The sequence below is a fragment of the Canis lupus genome, chromosome 28 (genome assembly GCF_011100685.1).
Source record: "Canis lupus familiaris isolate Mischka breed German Shepherd chromosome 28, alternate assembly UU_Cfam_GSD_1.0, whole genome shotgun sequence".
Lineage (NCBI taxonomy): Eukaryota > Metazoa > Chordata > Mammalia > Carnivora > Canidae > Canis > Canis lupus.
In genome coordinates, this window is record NC_049249.1 from 25,896,671 (window position 1) to 25,917,484 (window position 20,814).

Below are 20,814 nucleotides of genomic sequence, written 5' to 3' on the forward strand. Positions count from 1 at the left end.
GCATCTTTATGTTAAAAGAATTGAACCAAAACTTATAAAAACAGTGGCATTTACATTTTATATTATTCTTTAGCTTAAAATACTGAGAATCATTTCATTTTAACATTGAGTACAGGTTGATATTGAGATAACTAGGAAAAAATATATTAGGTTATTTACATCCTTTACCTATCAGGTTGATATTTACAGAAAGAAGTACTGAGAAAAAGAAGGACAGCTTTCACACTCTCCCACTAAAGAGTCCTTTTTATCCTGAGACTTGTGTTTTCTGTCCTCGTTATCTTTTTATAACTGTGTATGCTAGCGTCTACCAAACTGTCCGTGGGAATTGACTCTGGCATATCCAGGTTCTCTACTTTGCTGAGATGAGAAAAAGTTAAAGAGTGGGTTTTGTTCACCTGGTCCTAGTAACTGATATGTTGCATTTGGAAAACTAATGTTTTTACTTGATTAGAGTTCATGTTTCCAGCTGTGATACCTCCCAGTTTACTTTGATAAGGAGGTTAAATCTGAAAAAATTTGGCATACTTTTTCCTTTCTCTCTTGGAAATGAACTCATACATAATGATAAATAAGCCATCCTTGCGGTATTTGAAGAATGTTTTTGCCTAGCCTAAGATTGGTTTCTAGTTTTTCAGTTCTGTTTATTTGCCTGGCATTTTCTTCTATAAACTACTTTTACCATTCAGCAGTTCATTAGTTTTTCTCTGTAGTCCTTTTAATTTGTGTGCCCGAATAGCATTTCTGATATAGTAATGCAATTAACATTATTATCTGGATTTTTCAGAGGTGGGACATTATCCTATGTGCTGGTGTTGACATCATCTTTTTCCAGTGTCGCTGTTTTTAACCATTTTGATATTATTACTTTATAGGTTTCTTTGTTCAATTAGTTCAGCCTTCAAATCTTCAAATGTTTTTTTTTTAGGGTTGGCCAGATAAACACATTCATTTAAATGTGATTCACATGTAGAGTTTTCCTTATTTAATTAACGCTTTCTCCTCACTTTCTGTTAACTAGTACTAGGAAAAAGTATATAAGATTTTCAAGATCAGTATTTGAAAGCATGTTAGTAAGCTGATAGATTACATTTTGAGTTTAGGAGAGAAATTCATACCTTGATCAAAAGCAAAAACTGTAATGTAACTCTTGCTTCCCTTTTCAGAAATGAGTCTTCCCTCAGTGAAAAAAATGATTGGCCAGTAAGTTTTGCAGTGAATGAATCCATTTTGTTAGCCTGTTGCCACATGTCATGAGTGAAATCTTGTAGTTAGTGCCTAGGTTGGACTAGATCATGTTAGCACAGTTTCTCCAAAATACAAGTAAAACACTTTAGTACGATTAAATATTGAGGGCCTAGTCTGTCCCAGGTAATATTGCCTGGTTCTTTTTAAATTTCAGCCAGTTTCACCCTTTGAGGGCAGATTTATTCCAAGAGGATAGGGGAAGAAAGTTTTATCTACTTTAATTCAATGGAAGTCATCCTTCAGAATTTGAATCTTCTTTTTGAATTATAGTTAAGAGTTGTTGATTGTTGGGACTGGCAGTGTTTTAAAAGCTATTCTGCCCTGGGAATTAAAACCTCAAATCAAACATATATATATATATATAGTGTTTTCTTAGGTGTATTTTTTTTTTTAAGATTTTATTTATTTATTCATGAGAGAGTCAGAGACAAAGGTAGAGGGAGAAGCAGGCTCCCTGCAGGGAACCTGATGCGGGACTCGATCCCAGGACCCCGGGATCACAACCTGAGCCAAAGGCAGATGCTCAACCACTGAACCACCCAGGTGCCCAAAGTGTATTCTTTTTTGATGGGATCTCTAACTTTTAGTCCTTCAGTCATTCAGCAAATGTTTGTGAGCCTACCATGAAAGCATGGCACAGTGCAGAGGAAACACAAGGCTTACAGCCTAATTTGGGAGACAAAACAAATACACAAGTTAAAGATTAAACGGTGCACAAGAGTACAGCCTAGCCTCTAGAACCATCCAGAACAGAGTCAGTCCTGCCTCTGTCCCTCCCTTCTACACAGGACAAGGTTAGTCTTTGTACATTTCAACATCCTCATTGTAAAATGGAAATATACCTATCTCATAGGATTATTGTGAAAATTAAAATGAGGTAACATATGTGAAGTGCCTAGTGCAGTGCCTGGTACATAGTAAGTGCTTCATAAATGTGAACCATTGATATTAATTTTTGGTTGATTGTTCAGCCAGTGAGTTTTGTGGGGACAAGCAGTTAGGATTAGTGGGCTTGGAGAAAGAAGGGAGGCCTGTGCTGGATTTGGAAGAGGCCAGGGAGATAGGAGGCACCTGAGGGAAACAGGAAGGAAGAAGCATTTTGAAGCTGAGGGTGTGAAATGTCCATGTTACAGGTGAGAGTGAGCACATCGGGCTTCTCTGACAGATGCTGGCTCTCTGAGTTACCGCTGTAGGTCCTTCTGTGTGGTAGGCCTTTGGGAGAGACAGTCTGGGTTGCTAGTTACAAGCAGTGTTTCCCCTTGGGTGAAGCAGTTAACTGGCTTTGGATCTTAATAGGAGTTTAGGGGGGGGATCCCTGGGTGGCGCAGCGGTTTGGTGCCTGCCTTTGGCCCAGGGCGTGATCCTGGAGACCCGGGATCGAATCCCACATCAGGCTCCCAGTGCATGGAGCCTGCTTCTCCCTCTGCCTGTGTCTCTGCCTCTCTCTCTCTCTCTCTCTCTCTCTGTGACTATCATAAATAAATAAAATAAAAAAAAAAAGTTAAAAAAAAATAGGAGTTTAGGGGAAATTGGAGTTTATTGTGAGATCATTTAAGACTATATAGGAAGTGAAAACTTCGCAGCACTGTGTCTGGCACATAACTACTCAGTAAATGACAGCAACTGCCGTGTGGATGGATTATTCACTCGGTAAAAATTACTGAATGCTTACTTGTGTCATCACTGAGTTGGAAACCAGCAGAGAATTCGGTGATGAGAAAGATGACACAATCCAGTGGAGGAGACCAGCCATGACAAATGTGGGATAAGGGCTAGGAGAGAGTGAGCAGGCTGGGAGAGGGTGCAACGGTTTGTGGGAAGAACTGGAATGCTCGGCAGGAAGTCTGGCAAGGCTTCCCAGAGAAAGCCATGCCCCAGGTAGGCACTCATGTCCAGTTTTGGCTGAGAGTGTGATTGCGTGAATTTTCAAAAATTCAATCTGTTTCGTAAAAGGTAAACTCAAGTGAGAATCCCCTCATGCTGATTCACACACCTCTTCCTTTTTTTATTTTTAAATAAATGTTTATTTTATGCAATGATAAAGCAAGTTATTTGCATGTTAGAATTAGTAATGAAAGACCATTTTAGTAGGAAGTTTTACATAAATAAGGAAACTTACTCATGTTTGAACAAGGTTATTACTAAACTAAGTTGTTAGCAGTTTGTCTCACTGTCTACTTAAATAGGTTTTTTATTTAAATCAAACTCCTGGGAGAGAGGTATTTACAGGTAAGCAGCACCATCCTGCTTTGATTTGGACTACAACACCAAAGGTCCGAACACAAGTCCTGTAAGACCTCTGATCTAGTGACCTAACTTGGAAATGGAGTTAAGTCCCAGAGGTAAAATAATCTGGAGCAAGGATGCTCTAATTCCTTCTATACCAAGGAGATGGCCCTCAGAAAAATTTAACAAATCACAACATTTACACTTAAGAAACGAGGTACTTTTTTTTTGAAACACCAAATTTCATTTTGGTTTATCCCAATCGTTAATACATTTTACTATATAAAGATGGTAAATAAAAAACCAGGTTCAAAAAAAAAAAACAAGAGGATTTTGATATATATATTATATATATTTTGAAGGAGATCTTAAAATCAAGTTGCTGATTGAAACATTTTTTCACTCTAAAAGTTTGAGGAAGGTTATTTTCCCAAGGTAACACTTCCTAATTTTCTATTTTTTTTCTCCATGTCTCCCAAATAATTTCTCTGCCAGATAGTTAATTTTTCTTTTTGAAGGATAGTAATCCCAAAGGTTTTAACTCTTTTGTTAAAAATCTAAAGCTTTTTAAAAAAATTCACAGCACTGTCTTTGGAAATGAGGTGGGTACTTACAATCGCTCAACTCTGCGATTCAGAGTGGCGCCCACAGGCAAGCATAGGAACTAGCGTTAAAATGCTGTCAGTTGCTGTGAAATGTTTCACTTCTTTCCTAAGGACATTTCATCTTCTGGGTTGAAACGCTTAGGGGTCTATGACCAATGTTTATAATTTGCCCAATAGTTTTGAGATTGTTTTGATAGGATTTCAAACTTAGAGGTCTCTCCCTGAGGACACCAAGAAATCAAAATGGAATAGGAAAAAGTACAGAAGTAACATGATCCCTCAAGTCATCAATTTAGGTGAAGTATATGGAAAAGAAAGATGACCTTGCCATGCTATAGGTTATCAGAATAGAAACCTGTTTGTTTTTAAGTAAGTTGAGTCAACTGAGAACTTTCTGGCCAAAATTTATGAGCAATAGTAGGACCAGCAGAGCATTCTCTCTTTCTCTTTCTCACTCTGTTTAAAGAAAAGACAGTGTTGTGGAAGGTGTATCCAGGTCTTTTTCTATTCATTTAACACACATTTGAAATCCTTGGCAGGTTTGCTATGAGATGGCTGAAGGCATATAATTTTGGTCTTAAAATTTTTGAAGTAAATTTGAAAGCTAAAATGTAAAACATTTTTGGCTTTGTGGAATTTAAATTGGTAGTGTCTTGTTCACATAGGTATTTTGCTAAAAATATGCACTGCCTAATCCAGGCTTAAAAAAGAAATGGTTTACATCTGTATGTCACTGGAAGTAGGAAACAGTTTTAATCAGATTACAGGGTTGACTTTGGTCTATATTTTCGTAATGGTGACGTGTAACTAATTACATAGCAACTTTTTACTGTTTTGGATTTCAAAGTACTAGGTACAAAGATCCCTGGTTATTGATAATTTCATTTTACTGATAATATAAATAGGATATTGCATTTTTTCATTTAACACTATTTTTGAAACCTTTTGTAGTTACTAGTTTGGGGAGGAAAAAACTAGTCCTTGTAGTTTAATATTGATAAACATTTTTCCTCTCAATCTTTCTTGATTTTAATTCCTTTGGTTTCTCTTTGATACCTGACGTGTAGAATGAAATTAAAGCTCATCCCTTAGGCTTATGCTGCTTTTATATTATTAATAGACAAATACAGAGTTATACTTTATGGGAAATGTATAATGCCATTTTCTTAATCGTTGTGGTCTTTTTGTGTGTGTGTGTGTTTGTGTAGCTTGCACCTTCTCTTCCTTTACAAGAAGATTTTGTTTATCACTGGAAGGCAATTACCCATTACTACATAGAGACTTCGGGTAAGAAACAAAGCTAATGTTAATTAAACAAAATTTATGAAATCCTAAAATATATTTCAAATTAATTTTCAGAGTTATATTTAAATTTATAAACAAGTTATTTGACTTTTAATTTCTCTTTTAGATTCATTTTAAAAATGTATCTGTTGAGCACCTACTATCTGTAGGAATTGTTCTAGGCACTGGGCAATAGAACAGTAAATCAAACAGACAAAATCCCTGTCCTAATAGAGCTTATATGTTGACAATGGAGGAGCGAACAATAAATGGACAAATATACATAGTGTGTCAGATGGCAAGTGGTAAGGGGGAAATGAAACATGCTAAGGGATAGAAGTGTAGACATGGGGAGAAGGAGGCAATTGGTTATTGTAGGTTAGAGAAAACCTCATTGCCCAACTAGACTTCTCAGTTGAAATCTGAAAGAGAGAGGAAACAAGCCTGGGGGCGGGGTTTCAGGAAGAGGACCTAGTGCAAAAACCCTGTGGCTGGAGCATGCAGCATGCTTGGCGTATTCTAGGAACTGCAAGGAAGCAAGATTGGCTAGAGCAGCGTGAACAAGGACAAAAGTGTGAGGAGTTGACATGAGATGGGAGCCAGGTGCAGTTACAAGGTCCTGGTAAGCTATTATAAGGGCTTTAGCTCTTATTCTAAGGTGGGAAGCCATTAGAGGGTTTTGAACAGCATGTAACATAATCTTTTTTAAAGGGACCACTTTAGCTTCTGTGAAAAAAAGATTGGAGGGATGAAGAGGTGAAGCTACAGACAATTAGGGGCTATTGCACTGGTCTGGTGGAACTGGTAAGAAGTGATTGTATTTTAGGTGTATTTTGCAGAAAGTTTTTGTGACAGATTGGATGTTGGGTATGAGAGACAGAGTCAAGGAAATTCCAAAGTTTTGGGCTTAGGCAGTTGGAAAATAGAAAGGCCACTCACCAGGACAGGGAGACTACAGGAGGAACAGGTTTATAAGAGTATTCTGGACATGTTAAATTTGAGATGCCAACTATGCGTCCAGTTGGGTTTGTTGAGTAGACAGTTGGAAATAGGAATCTGGAATTTAAGGTGGAGTTCTAAACCAGAGATATGAAATGAAGTCATCACATGTAAGTAGGATTTAAAGCCATGAGACTGGATGAGATGTTCTAGGGAGTAAAGATATATGGAAGAGAGAAGATGTTCAGAAATGGACACTTGGGCCCAGGGTCCAGGTTGGGATGATGAGAACAATAGCAAAGGAAACCACTTTTGCTAGTGGGATAGAAGACAGCCAAGAGAAAATGGTGTCCTAGAAGCTAGGATAGGAGAGAAGGATTAATTATGTCAAATGATGCTGATGTCAAGCTAATGAAGACTAGGAAAGGATCTTTGGACTTAGCCACATGGAGCTCATTAGTGGACTTGATAAGAGCCGTTTTAATGGCGAGGCAGAAAGGGAAGACTGATTGGAGTATGTTTAAGAGAAAATGGGCAGAGAACATGTATAGACAGTATGTATGGACTGCTCTCTTATGTTAATGGAAAGGGGAGTGAGAAGTGGAGCATTAGCCTGGGGGAGATGTGATATCAAGAGAGTGTTTTCAGTTTAATTGATTTATTTAATTAATCTCTACACCTAACATGGGTCTCCAACTCACAGCCCTGAGATCAGTGTCTTATGCTCTTCTGCCTAAGGCAGCCAAGTGCCCCTCAAAGAGAGGGTATTATTATTATTATTTTTTTTAAAGATGGAAGATATTGCAGTTTGTACCTTGATGGGGTGATCTAGTAGAGAGAGAAAGGTAGGCAAGAGTTAGATGCGATAATTTCTGAGCAGTACCCTTAAATAGGCTAAGGGGTGGGGTCTAGTGCACAAGTGAAGACTTACTCTTAATAGGCATGTGGACATTCCATCCGTAAAAATAAGGTGTAGAAAGTAGAGTATATGAGTATACATGAAAAAAGAGGGTGGATGTGGTACAGAGTCTTCAAGAGTTCTTTTCTGGTTGCTTCTATCTTTCCCAGTGAAAAAGAAGGGTGGAGAGTAAGGGGGATTGTGAAATAAATTAGGTCAAAGATTGACAAACTTTCTGTAAGGGGCCAGATAGTTAATATTTTAGGCTTTGTGGGTTCTTTGGCCTGTGTTACAGCTACTCAGTATTGTTGTAGTGCCAAAGTAGCCATTGACAATATGTAAAAGAATAGTGTTCCTTTGTTCCAGTACAACTTAAAACAGGTGGCAAAGCCAGATTTATCCAACAGGCCAAGGTCTGGCACCTCCTGAAATAGAGTATTCAGGCAGTCTGATTGGGGAAGCTGATGGGGTCCTAGGTTATAATTCCTTAAAAGAAAAAAATCCTTTATGTTTGTATAATACATAAAAACTAGACGCAAAATGTATGTATACCTTTCCATGTAAAATATAATATCTACCTTAATATAGGTATTTAAACAGCAGATCTATAGGAAAGTTTTTTGAGAGGAACTGCCTTTTCAAATGACTCTTCTTAGCCCTTGTGAATTTTTCACTCCTCCATAGCTTTAAGGAAACATTTCAAAGAAAAGGCTTTAAGTTCTTGCTTTAAATGAGTTTTTTTGCAGTTTAGGAGAAACAAGTATGTTATAATAAAAGATGGTACAAATGTGTGTGTGAGAGAGACACAGAGAACAAAGCAGGGAGAAACAGAAGGCAGAGTCCATAGCCTGGGTTTTGAAGGATGAGTAGGAGTGCAAGATCGAGAAGAGGACAAAGGGATTTAAGGTATGGCATATGAGAGGCACAGAGACTTACATACAGCTCAGGAGTGAAGGGGAAGCTAGGATTTTAATCCTGTCAAATCACATTTAAAATTCATTTGTCTCTCAATTTACAAAGCCTTTCTGGTCATTTTTCTCCTCTAATAACTGTAATCAAACCATGCTTGAACATGGATTCTTTCCTGGGATGTTTATATGAAGTCTGTAATTAAATGGGAGAAAACATTAAACAAAATAAATTTAAAGCAAACTTGCAGATTATCTTCTATTAGTGGCTGGCTATTCATTTTAGAAGAATATGAAATGAAACATCCCAAGTTAACACTTCTTCTTAGTATGTGTCAAGGCACCAAGCTTCACACCCATAGTTTCATTGTAGTCGTACTATAACACTTACTGGTATAGATTAGCCCCATTTTACAGGAGTTGGTGACTGAGGCTTAAGTAGTTCACCAAGGTCATCCAGCTACAAGTGACAGAACCAAAATTTGAATGCAAATTGTCTAACTCCCAGCTCCATGTTCTTAGTACCTGCCACATACTCTATCAGATTTGGTACATGTATCGTCCTTGGAAACAAGGGTGACCATTGTCTTTCCATTGTTTTCCCTATAGGCTTAGAGTTATGATTCACACTGTGTGTGTGTGTGTGCTCGTGGGTGTGTGCACACATACATACACATGCACACAGGCAAAGCAACATAATCAAACTAGGATTGTGTTGCACCTACTATGGAAGTACTAAGTAAAAGACAACAGAGACATGAGTAAGAACTTGGCATTTCCAAGTATATTTTGTATTTAAACATTCTGTAAAACTTCACATATTGTTAAGAGCAATTCAGCCCTCATACAATATGGATAAGTTGATTAAACCATGTGATTTTTCAAGTTCAACTATGAACTTGAAAAAGTATCTATGAATTTGTATCTTTAAAAAAATCGATAGTACATAATAAGAATTCTCCTGAGAAGAAGTTTTGGCTTTGGGAATAGCTGCCTGTTAATGAGAGATGTCAGAAGTTTTTCTTTGGGCTCCTCATGTTTTCACAGATGGAGATGAATTAGGAGCTCTAAGAGGTCTGACTTCCAGTGTTACATTGTGATTCAGGAGCATTCAGAAACAGAACCTGCCCTCTCTATATATCTTATCTAATTCAGCTTAATGTTTAAGGTGAACCTGTTTCTATATAAAGAGACTTAAAATTCAGATCTAAAAGTTCAGATCTTCTGAACTGGCTATTTGAAAAAAAAATTTTAATTGTAAGTACATACAAAACTTTGATGTTACGTGTATTTTTCTTGATCATGTTGCTATTTCCATATAAGTGGCTCTTATTTTGGTTATGCATGGACAAAGTTAATAGAATATATTTCAGAATATTGATTCCATTTTTGAGTAAGGACATAGCAAAAGAACCACCTAAATCCTGGCAAAGATAATTATTCCATGAACATAAACTTCACTTGAGTGTGTAGTTGAGGTTTTTCTCAGTTTGAATTGGAACAGGGAAATATCAAGAGTACTTTAGGTACAAAATAGGCAGTTTTAAAAGGTTTGAATGTTTGATGTATTTTTTTTTTTTTATTTAGATGATAAAGCCCCAGTGACAGATACAAATATTCCCTCTCATCTGGACCAGATGTTGGGTATTTTGCTGCAAGAAGAACGTGAGCGAGAATTCGGAGTGACAGGGCCATGTATGGAATATTTACTTCATCACAAGATCTTGGAAACATTATATACCTTAGGAAAAGCTGACGTAAGTTCCTAATCCCCCATTATGTTCTTGGGCATGTAATACATGCATTAATGTCTTAGAGATAAACAAGCTGCCATGTACTAAATTTAATCTTAGAGGTATGTATTAAGCATGGTGGGATTCAAGTGAGGATTGTGTAAAACAGAAAATGTGCAGCCTGCATGGATGTGATTTTTCCAGAGAGCTAGCAAAGCCCCCAAAGGCTCTAAACAACAATTGGTACTTAGGCTGCTTCGAATCACCGTATAAACATTTATGAAAATACACTCAGGTACATGTACTTACAATCAAAGGATGTGAGAAGGAACCCAGTGAAAATTGGGTTAGGAAAATAGGAATTATTTTTCATAATCCTAAAAGAGAATGTCACTGGTTATTCTGACATTATCTCTACTGAGTGCAGCCATGTTAAGTTTTGAGGCCTCGTGAATCTTGGGAACTCTTTGCAAAACTGATATTTATGATATGAATAATATGCCACAGGAAACTTTCAGATTACTTATAAGGGCGAGTTTCAAAGCCTGTGGGAGTGCAAGGGAAGGGGAAGAACTTTGGGGTGCCTGGCTTTGTCACTAATATACTATGATCTAAAAAGTCCCTTTGCTTAATCTGCTTTCTCTTTGGATCAAATAGGTGATCACCAAGGGCCTCCTCCAAGTCTCAAAATCTGAGCTTCTGTTCTGTGAATTCCTATAATTTACATGAAAATCAAACTGGAAAAAAAATCAACATGTTTAAACACCAGATAGAGTTATGAATAGTGGTATTATGGACAGTTTCCTCTTAACTAAGTCTTTAATACTTCCAATTCATTTTTTTTTTCTTCCAATTCATTTTAAGTTAAATTGATGCAATTTATATTTTTGAGGCAGGACATCCACTCCCCTGCCCTGTGAAGAGAGGGACAGTACAACACTAAGTTGAATTGATTAATTGCTCTTTGAGTGAAAGTTAATAATTGTACCACTAGCAAATTAATTTTGATACTGGTGATTGTTTAATATTATTGTTTTATCTGAATAATGTAGAGGATCTGCTATCTAAAAAAATATTACTGTACATGAGATTATCGTTTATACCATTTCCAGATAGCATGGCTATGATGATGCTGTGGAAATGCTCATTTTGTGACTGTATTTTAATTGCAGGGCAGTATAAGCAGCTTAGTCATAGAACAGATAGCCTTGTTAGTTTGCGCTCTGTTAACCCACTGTATAAGTAATCATCAGGTTTACCTAGTTTTCAGTAAAGATTTAAAGCAGCTGGCATGTTACAAAAACTTCTTTATTAAATATTCATTGTTTATAGTAATCATAATGTAAATAATTTTGCAACTAATGCAAAACAGCATTGTTAGAATAAATCTCAGCATTTTATACCAGAGGATTCCCTTTACTTACATGTACATGCTAGAAGGTTTTGTTTACTCCTCCATCTCTGTAATGGAAAGTTATCGATTACCTGTTGTTAGTGGAGGTAACAAGACTCTGCCTCTGTTTTAGCCCATGGAGTTAACCATAATAGTTTCATGTTATCCTAGCATTTAGAATACAAACAGCTTGATGTTGCTGGAACCAAACTCTGATTTCGGCAGTGTGTTATTACCATGCTGTCTGTCATTACATCAGCCTGTGGCTCCATAAGCGGTATTATAATCCCAGATATAATTTTATTTCTAGAATACCAGTCATTAATATTTGATTGTGAATTTTATTCTGAAAGACTGATTAATTGGCTGATGGCCTTGACATTTGAGGTTCAGCAAATTCATTCACGTTCCTGTTCTTTAAGCTTTTGAGTAAGTGTGTTTGTATCATCTGTTCTCTTCTTGTTTGCTTTTCCTTTTTTATGTGCCCAGTGTCCTCCAGGAATGAAACAGCAGGTTTTGGTGTTCTACACTAAACTCCTGGGAAGAATCCAACAGCCGCTGCTTCCACACATTAATGTCCACAGGCCAGTGCAGGTATTTTTGTTCCCCTTACAAAAAAATTATTTAGTTTGATTTCTTTTAGTATAAATAATTTAATGTGATCTTTCTAAGAGTTAAAATAAAGGAAATTATTCTAAAAATAACATGTAAATTAGCAAATACTTGAGTTTTTTGTATGCATGACTTTGTATTTTTACTCTATATATCTTTCTCTTAAAACTTGAAACATTAGTTTTTCCTTTAATTTATCTCTATGATATCTCAAGGAGTTTATTGTGTACTTATTACTTTTTTAGGGTAATGTATTGAAAAACTTGTTACTAGTAAGTCTCTCTTGTTATGGATGATTGTAAATAGTGCTCTGTCTGAAAAATGCAAGGTATGGTATATTTGCATTATTTGAAAAGAGTATTCATAAGGCAAGCAGATGGCTACTACAATATGTGTAAAAAGTAACAGAAGCTTGAAAAACATTTTTAAAATTTTTTAACAGAAATTAATTCGACTCTGTGGTGAAGTCCTTGCAACACCAACAGAAAACGAAGAAATCCAGTTTCTCTGTATCGTGTGTGCAAAGCTGAAACAAAATCCCTACTTGGTTAATTTTTTTCTGGAGGTATGATACTCTTCTTGTCAACCTTCAAAGCGTGCTTGTATTAAAATTATTTTAAGAATTGAATTCTATAAAAAATATTAGAAGGAATTACATTTTATGGGTGTCATAGGGCTTGTTTTACTTCCTAGAATTATTTTTCATTGGCAATCCCTGTTTTAACTTGAAGTCTTCTGAGGAGGACAGTTTTCAGAGAAAGTAGTTGAGCTGGATACACAGGGCAGTACACAGCCTGGACAAATACAGAGTCGAGGTTTAGCAGGGGTGCAATGTGAAAGGGAAAATCAAGGAGGGCAAAGTCAGGATTCCTGGGTGGCGCAGCGGTTTGGCGCCTGCCTTTGGCCCAGGGCGCGATCCTGGAGATCCAGGATCGAATCCCACGTCGGGCTCCCGGTGCATGGAGCCTGCTTCTCCCTCTGCCTGTGTCTCTGCCTCATTCTCTCTCTCTCTCTGTGACTATCACAAATAAATAAAAATTAAAAAAAAATAAATAAATATTAAGGAGGGCAAAGTCACAGGAGCTTATGAGCTATCATGTTTTCAGCCAGGTTTGCTCTAGTGTGGAGCGTGGATAATCTGGCCTAGGATAGGTGGGGGTGGTGTGTGCGGATTTGGCTGGATGTGCAAAATCACGAGTTACCTCTCCATAGCAGTTGCGATCGCTCTAGTATCCTGTACTGTCTTTTCTTAGCCATAGTCACTGGATCATACTTTACGTGTTACACCAATCGATATTTTGAGTTTTACTCCTAGTTTTAAATCGAAAATACTTTGTGTACTTTCTTCTATCATTCACTTTTTTTCCTCAGTGAAGTCATTTAGAAATATAGTAGAAAAATGAATTTTGTTTTTTTAGTTCTTTTTTACATCTTTTTGTCGTCTTTCTTTTTTCCCCTAGGTTAGGTGTAAGTGATGTACACTGCAGTTTGCTCTTTCTGGAGTATGGTTCTCTGAGTTTAACAAACCCACAGTTGTGTAGCTACCACCACCATCAAGTGACACAGCAGTTCCGCCCCCCTCCTGCAGTCCCCTTCTCGCTCCCTGCCCGTCCCCAGTAATCACTGATATGCTCCTGTCACAGGTTTCCTCTTTTACAGAAAGTCACAAAATGTCACCAGCCTTTGAGATTTAACGAGTTTGGTCCTTGATACTGTTGAGTAGTGTCCCATTGCATGAACATGTCACAGTTGTTTATTCGTCCATCCGTTGAGGGAGTTGTGGTTGTTTCCAGTTTGAGGCAATTATGAATTGCCTCACATTCACACCCAGTTTTTTTGTGTGGTCTTAGATTTCCACTTCACTTGGGTAAATGCCTAAGGGCAGAGTTGCTGAATCCTGTGGCAAGTGTATAGTTTTTTTCATAAGAACCTGCCATACTGTTTTACCCCAATGGGTTTATCATTTTGCATCCTACCAACAGCATATGAGAATTCCCATTGTTCCACATCCTTGTCAGAGTGAGTGTTGTCAGGGTTTTGTTTTGCTTTGTTTTTAAAAATTTTAGCCGTTGTAGTAGATGGGTTTGTTTTCTGATTCACTTTATTAAATAAGTCACCCAAGATCCTCTTCTGCATGCTTACTGAAGATGAGTAGGCAGCCAAGCTGCACAGTGGCATGCTCGTAAGTTTCTAGGTAGTGATACGAATTTTGAATGCCAGTTTTTCATGATGTACCTCATATTTTGAAGGTATACTTCAAATTAGCTGGAATAAACTTATGATTTCAGATTTTAAGGGTTTATTAATTAGGGTGGTATTAATCCTCTTGGTTTTTGATATAAGTATATCAAATATCTCAATCTAGCTAAGTCTGGGATTTTTCTTCTCAAAGGTCACTTACTAAAGCTTTTTTTAGCTGATCTTAGTTATTTTCAGTGAGTGGATTTTTGCCCAAGCTTATGCTTTAAGGACTTTTTCTCAGAATCTCTAAAACCTGTTCCTAAGTACACAGCCATAGATCAGAAGCAGAGAACATGTGTGAGCCTATGTGTGCTGATGGTGAGATGTACTTTGTTTACCTGTCTTCGGAGAAGCATTTATGTTCAGACCTTGCTTACAGAGAACACTCTTCAGAATCAGTGGCATGTCTGCTATAATACACCCGTTTTAAAGCATGTACTTCTCTACAGCCTGAGGTGATAGGCATCTCTGTTTTCTCAAGACTATTCATAAGCTTTTGATGTGTTTATTTCAGTCTCCCTGGCATTAGAGTTATTGAAATGTGTTTTATTTTTCCTGCTGCTCAGTAAGCTCCTTGAGGACAAGGACTTGTCTCATTCATCTTTGGGTTCCCACAGCTTCTCTAGTGTCCAGTATAATGTATAATAACTGCCTAATTAATACTTAATGAATGAATCTTTAGAGAAATGCAGCTATTTTACTGATAACTATAGAGAGTAACAAAAGTACTTCGTAGTCCTCAGGCATGTATCCCCTGAAATCTAATCTCTCTTTTCATGTATATCAGCTACTATGTGCATCTGCTATGGTTTAAGTGCCCAAGGAAATGAGTTAGGAACAGTTTTTGCCCTAAAGGAATTTATAGTCTGGTGACAAGGCTATATAACCTGAGGTAGAGTAAGGTGAGTATCATAAGAAGGGTACAAAGTAAATGTGAATGTGCCTTAAGTCTTCCTAGGATGAAGGGATTACATCTGCTCTAGGTTGTTGGGAAAGACGTCATGGAAGAGGTTATCTTTGATATGAACCCTGACAGGTGTTCAGATAACAATGGGTGAACATAAGTAAGGGAATGAAGATATAGAAGTTTGTGGTGTGTTCATGAAACAGTGTAATTAGGATATGTGATAAGAAAAGGGCCTGGAGAGATTGACTAGGAAGGGTCAAAGGCTTTGAATGACAGCATGAGGAATTTGAACATACTTGAAGTCACTGGGGAGTCATTGAAGATTTTTGAGAAGGGTTGTTATTACATGATGGTGTGTATGCCTTCAGTTAAACTGGTGGCGGCATCTTGTCCCGTGGATTCCTTTGAGAGTAAAAAGAAGAGCAGAAGAAACCAGCTTGGAGGCTGAGGTAGTAACCCCAACAAGGACTATAAGTTGGAAGCACTGGGATGGAATGAAGTGAATATGTTCAAGAGACGTCAGAGGTAGATTCTGTATGGGCTTGTGCAGGAAGCAAGAGAAAAGATGATGAGTGCTTGAATTTTTGAACTAGTAAGGCTGTTGCAAACAGAAAGAAGGGAGCTTCAAGGGAGCTTATTTTGAGGGGCATAGGGTAATTATGGTTCTGGATGTTTTGAGTCCTCCTGGTATCCTAGTAGAGATAATTGGCAGGTATTTGGTCTTGCAAATCTGTGATTTAGGAAAGAAGTCTGGGTTCAAGAGATTTGGAGGTTATGTGTATAAATGTGCGGGGGCTATCATTAAATCCCTAATAGGAGTAGAAAGGGAACAGTTTCAGTTAAGAATCAAAGTGTGGGGGATCCCTGGGTGTCTCAGCGGTTTAGCACCTGCCTTTGGCCCAGGACGCAATCCTGGAGTCCCAGGATCGAGTCCCGCATCGGGCTCCCGGCATGGAGCCTGCTTCTCGTTCTACCTACCTGTGTCTCTGCCTCTCTCTCTCTCTATGTCTATCATGAATAAATAAATAAAATCTAAAAAAAAAAAAAAAAAAAAAAAAGAATCAAAGTGTGAGAGAAGATAGCACTTCCTCATCACCTAGAGAGCATTTTTAAAAATGCAGATTCCACAACGGTGTTGTATACCTGAAATCAATATAACGTTGTCAAGAATACTTCAGTAATATAAGTAATAAATTAAAATGCAGATTCCTTGGCTTCACCTCCAGATATTCTCATTCAGCAGGTCTGGGTGGGACCCAGGAATCTGCTTTTTCTCAAGCTCTACAGAAGACCATGACACCAACAGTCTTGAGTCACACTTTGAGAAATACTCATCTAACGAGTGCTATTCTAAGATTATTCTTCCCTTTGCTCTTCTTATCTGAGATACCATTTCCAACAATCTTACTAGTATTTTAGATGGAATCAAGTGTTTTGTATTCATAAGGACTGTGATATGCAACTGATTTTGTAGGAAATTGGAGAGTTGTATGGAGGATTCATGGAGTTCTACAAAGTTGTTTTAACGTGCTGTGGGCTCAGTTTCTCAAGAAGATTGGTCTAACTGTAATAAAATGATTTATAATAAGTATACTATAACTTTGGAAATAGAACTTTGAATTCAGTCAGCATTGAATTCACCTCTGTGATGGGTGAAACACGGTGAGATGGCCCCTTAGGAGAAGCTGGTTCATGATGACTTCTAACCTCTGTGCATGATTTGATTTTTGCTCTTAGGTTCAAATGGAAAGCAAAACACTTTTTCCCTAAAACTAATGATTTGCTTTGGTTAAGATTCCTTTTTTTTTTTTTTTTTTAAGATTTTATTTATTTGAGAGAGGGAGAGTACATACGAGTAGGAGGAGGGAGAGGGAGAAGGTGACTCCCTGCTGAGCAGGGAGCCCGACATGGGGCTCGATCCCAGGACCCCACTATCATGACCTGAGCCAAAGGTAGACGCTTAACCAACTGAGCTACCCAGGCACCCTTTCTCCTCATGTTTATGTATGTGTTGGGGAAGTGGGGCCAACATTTCAAGTAAATCTTTCTTTTCTCATCAAGAACACTTAAGAAAAAGGTCCTGAGAGTAATGAGGTTTTTTTTTTTTTAGTAAAGCAGAGGTACAAGGGGAAAACAGAAAAATCATCTAAGGAAATTCATCTTAGAAGAATCAACATCGAGGCTATATATTTTCTATAGAGCCTCGTGATGAGAAAACAATTAATTCCAATTGAATTCCTGATTCTTTTTTTTCTTCACTAACATCAGTTGTTTTTAGCAGTAGTCACGTAGTTATCACTAGTGTTGTTCATCGCTTATGGTCATGGTAAACCATTTTGTACTTAGCAGAAAGAGTGTTATAAATTCCTGAGCAATTTTAAAATATCTAAAGCACAGCTTGTTGAAGTCTGAGTATTTTCATTTGTTGTAACACTTTCATCTATTGCTACATTGAATGTGAATTATAGAAAAACAGATAAAAATATGATTTCTGTTTTATAAGTCTTCTAGTGTGAATCTTGCAGAACATGTATTCTTTTTCAGAATAAATTGAAATCATTGGCTTCCAAAGGCACACCAGATGTAATTTCAGAAGACTCATTGAAAGGTCAAGATTGCTTGTCAACAGACACAGGACAGTCCTGTCAGCCAGAGGAACTGTCTGGTGCCATGGGGCTGGAGCACACAGAGTTAGAAGACGAGCCTCCTCAGCAGATAGATGACCTGTCCACCAGCTTAGATAATCTTGCTGTCACCTCACTGCCAGAGGCCACAGTTGTTCGTCCAAACCAGGATTACAACTTAGTGAATTCCTTGTTAAATCTCACTAGAAGTCCTGTGAGTCTTCCTTACTCTTACCCCCTAACCTGATCACAGTTACGTATATTTGAAATAAGAAAAAAAAAAGTCTATTCTTATTTTTGTGTAAAACATTAGATCTTTTTCAGTTGAATTTTTTCCCAAACAACTTGACACGCAGCTAATTCAAGAATTGAAGGGGTGTGTGTTTTCTCCCCTCAGGATGGCCGAATAGCTGTGAAGGCCTGTGAAGGCTTGATGTTGTTAGTAAGCTTGCCGGAGCCTGCAGCTGCCAAATGCCTCACGCAGAGCACTTGTTTGTGCGAACTGCTGACAGACAGACTCGCTTCCCTGTACAAGGCCCTACCTCAGTCGGTGGACCCGTTAGATATCGAAACAGTGGAAGCAATTAACTGGGGGTAAGAACTATCACTTGTGTTTTCCTGTAGGAGCGGTTTCTTACACCTATACTTTTAAATTCACTTCTATTTTGCAGTGATATAAACCTTCTGTCGTGGAAAATGTGACATTGCTTGTGATCATTAAATGGGATTATTTTCTGAGGCTTGTTTTAAATTTGTTACTAGTCAGGAATGAATTGGTATGGGAACAATCCAGCTGTTACAGAGTTAAGCTATTTTTCCATTATAGTGGTCGGATAAGACCTAATTACATGAAAACCAATAACTTTTATTTATTCATTTATTTATTTTGATTCCTGAAAGAAGGAACATCCTTTTAGAAACATCCTGCAGCCTCTCGGGCAGTTTCATGTTTTGTGGCTTGTGTTTATGGACTCTCCCCTCCTACCTTATGCTTCCACCCTCCCGATCCACCTTTTGGGGCTTCCCATAATTCTCACAGGAAAATATTATTATTGCAGAGCATTTATGAGTTTATAAGCAGCATGAGGAAAAGTACCCCAAATCCCATCATTTTAGTATAATAACCTGTCATAATTTTTCTGTGTATTTTACTTGTCTCTTTCCACCTGATACTCTGCAGCATCTGTGGGGCAGACCCATAGATTCCCTTTACTACTGTATCGTGTTTTATGGTGGGAGGAGAAGCAGCCCACTTGTTTTCCTTTTGCACGCCTCCTAGCACCTGAGAACCTCCAACATTTCATTCCCACGACTTGGTCAAATTTATGGGGGAGCACAAGGAACTGCCATGTGGTTTTCCCTCTGCAGATGGCATTCTGCATTAGTCTCTCTCTTCCCCCTTAATGAGTGAAAGTTATTTACAACTTTCATTTAAGAGGTTTTCTCTTATCCATGGCTTTCTTTTATATGACCTGCTTCTAATAGTCATCCAGCATGGCCTGTGTACATGTGTCTAACTGCATAAGTTCATTCACGGGCATTCATTGTTCCATATGCACTGAATTGAATTAATTCTCTGGGATAACTTCGGACTAAGTATTTCTTCCCACACCTTACAGCTTGGACTCATATAGTCATAAAGAAGATGCTTCAGCATTTCCAGGAAAACGAGCCTTAATTTCATTTCTTTCCTGGTTTGATTATTGTGATCAACTCATAAAGGAAGCACAAAAGGTTTGTTTTTTTTTGTTTCTGTTACTTATTGATAATTTTAAAATATAAATGTCTATTAAGTAAAACTTCCTCAGTTTATATCCCCAAATAGATCTTAATTGTTTTAGGATGATAGTTAGTACAGTAAACACAACTAAATAAAATTTAAAAATGTGTGTGTGTGTGGGTGGGTGTGTATGTGTATGTTACAACTCTGTAATAAACCCCAGTTCAAGTTCTGCCCTATATTTCTTTAAGTATTAAAATCGAAAGCTCCTTGAGGTGACATTGGCCTCCCTCCATTTACTCTAAGGTGATTGGGATAATATTTTTGTCCTTTTCATCTTGTTCTTGGAAATTTAGATAAAATATAAATGACCCCGTAGCTAACATCTAGTCCAGGCTTATATGCCATCAGCAAGATGGTCAACAGGCAAATTTGTGTTTCCCCATTAATTCAGATGGACAGCAGTGCTACAGGTTAATCTCTCTTTTCCATTAAAGAGAAAGATAATGCTGCTCCTTGTGCATTCTAGACTGCTGCTGTGGCTCTTGCCAGAGCCGTTCATGAAAGATTCTTTATTGGAGTTATGGAACCTCAGTTGATGCAAACGTGAGTGGCCTTTTTCCTTAAAAAACAAAAAAACCCAAATAGCTACTCAGTGTTATTTTCCCCACTAATAATTACCTGTTTGTTATGCCCAGTTCTGAGATGGGTATTCTGACATCAACCGCCCTGCTCCATCGCATTGTTCGGCAAGTAACCTCTGACGTTTTGCTGCAAGAAATGGTGTTTTTTATCCTTGGAGAACAGAGGGAACCGGAAACTCTGGCAGATATTAGTAGACACCCTTTAAGACACAGGTTAATAGAGCATTGTGATCACATATCTGATGAGGTAAGCTATGTAAGATTTAGAGTTGGTCTTAGATTCTTGGAAATACAGTTGGAATGTCCTTGTGATGTCTTGAATACAGCCTCTTCCTTCACGTGGCTTGAAAATCTAAATCATGACTTCTAGGATGGCCAGAAGAATCATTTATGCAGAGATGTTTTTCAGTAACCCTTTATCATTTTGGTTTCAGATAAGCATAATGACATTAAGAATGTTTGAACATCTTTTACAAAAACCCAACGAACACATTCTTTACAACTTGGTCCTAAGAAATCTCGAAGAAAGAAATTATACGGAATATAAACCTGTGTGTCCAGAAGATAAAGATGTGGTGGAGAATGGATTGATAGCAGGAGCTGTGTAAGTTCCACCCAACTCTGCAAGCTTGGCATTTTCTCTCTCCTCTTCCTAATTCATAAAGAAATGCTTCTAACAGTTCACAAGATCTTTGAAAATTAAGTTTAGATGCCGTGGTATCACCATCCCTTTAAATCACAAGTGGTATTCATTAAACAGAACAAAATCAATATATTCTTGAGTAAGATTTTATGTTAATTTCCCTATAAAATGTAATTCTTTAATTTTTTT

General features: G+C 37.6%; 1 protein-coding gene across 3 annotated transcripts in view; it reads left to right on the top strand.

Annotated features, from left to right (window-relative positions):
* FAM160B1 (family with sequence similarity 160 member B1) overlaps nt 1-20,814 on the top strand; it is a 36,381-nt gene that overhangs the window by 1,399 nt on the left and 14,168 nt on the right. For all 3 annotated transcript variants that reach the window (XM_038578885.1, XM_038578886.1, XM_038578884.1), the window contains exons 2-11: nt 5,288-5,366; nt 9,696-9,865; nt 11,724-11,828; nt 12,289-12,411; nt 17,539-17,832; nt 18,016-18,212; nt 19,238-19,352; nt 19,868-19,944; nt 20,037-20,229; nt 20,417-20,586. In XM_038578885.1, coding sequence (XP_038434813.1) covers nt 5,288-5,366; nt 9,696-9,865; nt 11,724-11,828; nt 12,289-12,411; nt 17,539-17,832; nt 18,016-18,212; nt 19,238-19,352; nt 19,868-19,944; nt 20,037-20,229; nt 20,417-20,586 — 1,523 coding nt within the window. The remainder of the gene's footprint in view (nt 1-5,287; nt 5,367-9,695; nt 9,866-11,723; nt 11,829-12,288; nt 12,412-17,538; nt 17,833-18,015; nt 18,213-19,237; nt 19,353-19,867; nt 19,945-20,036; nt 20,230-20,416; nt 20,587-20,814) is intronic.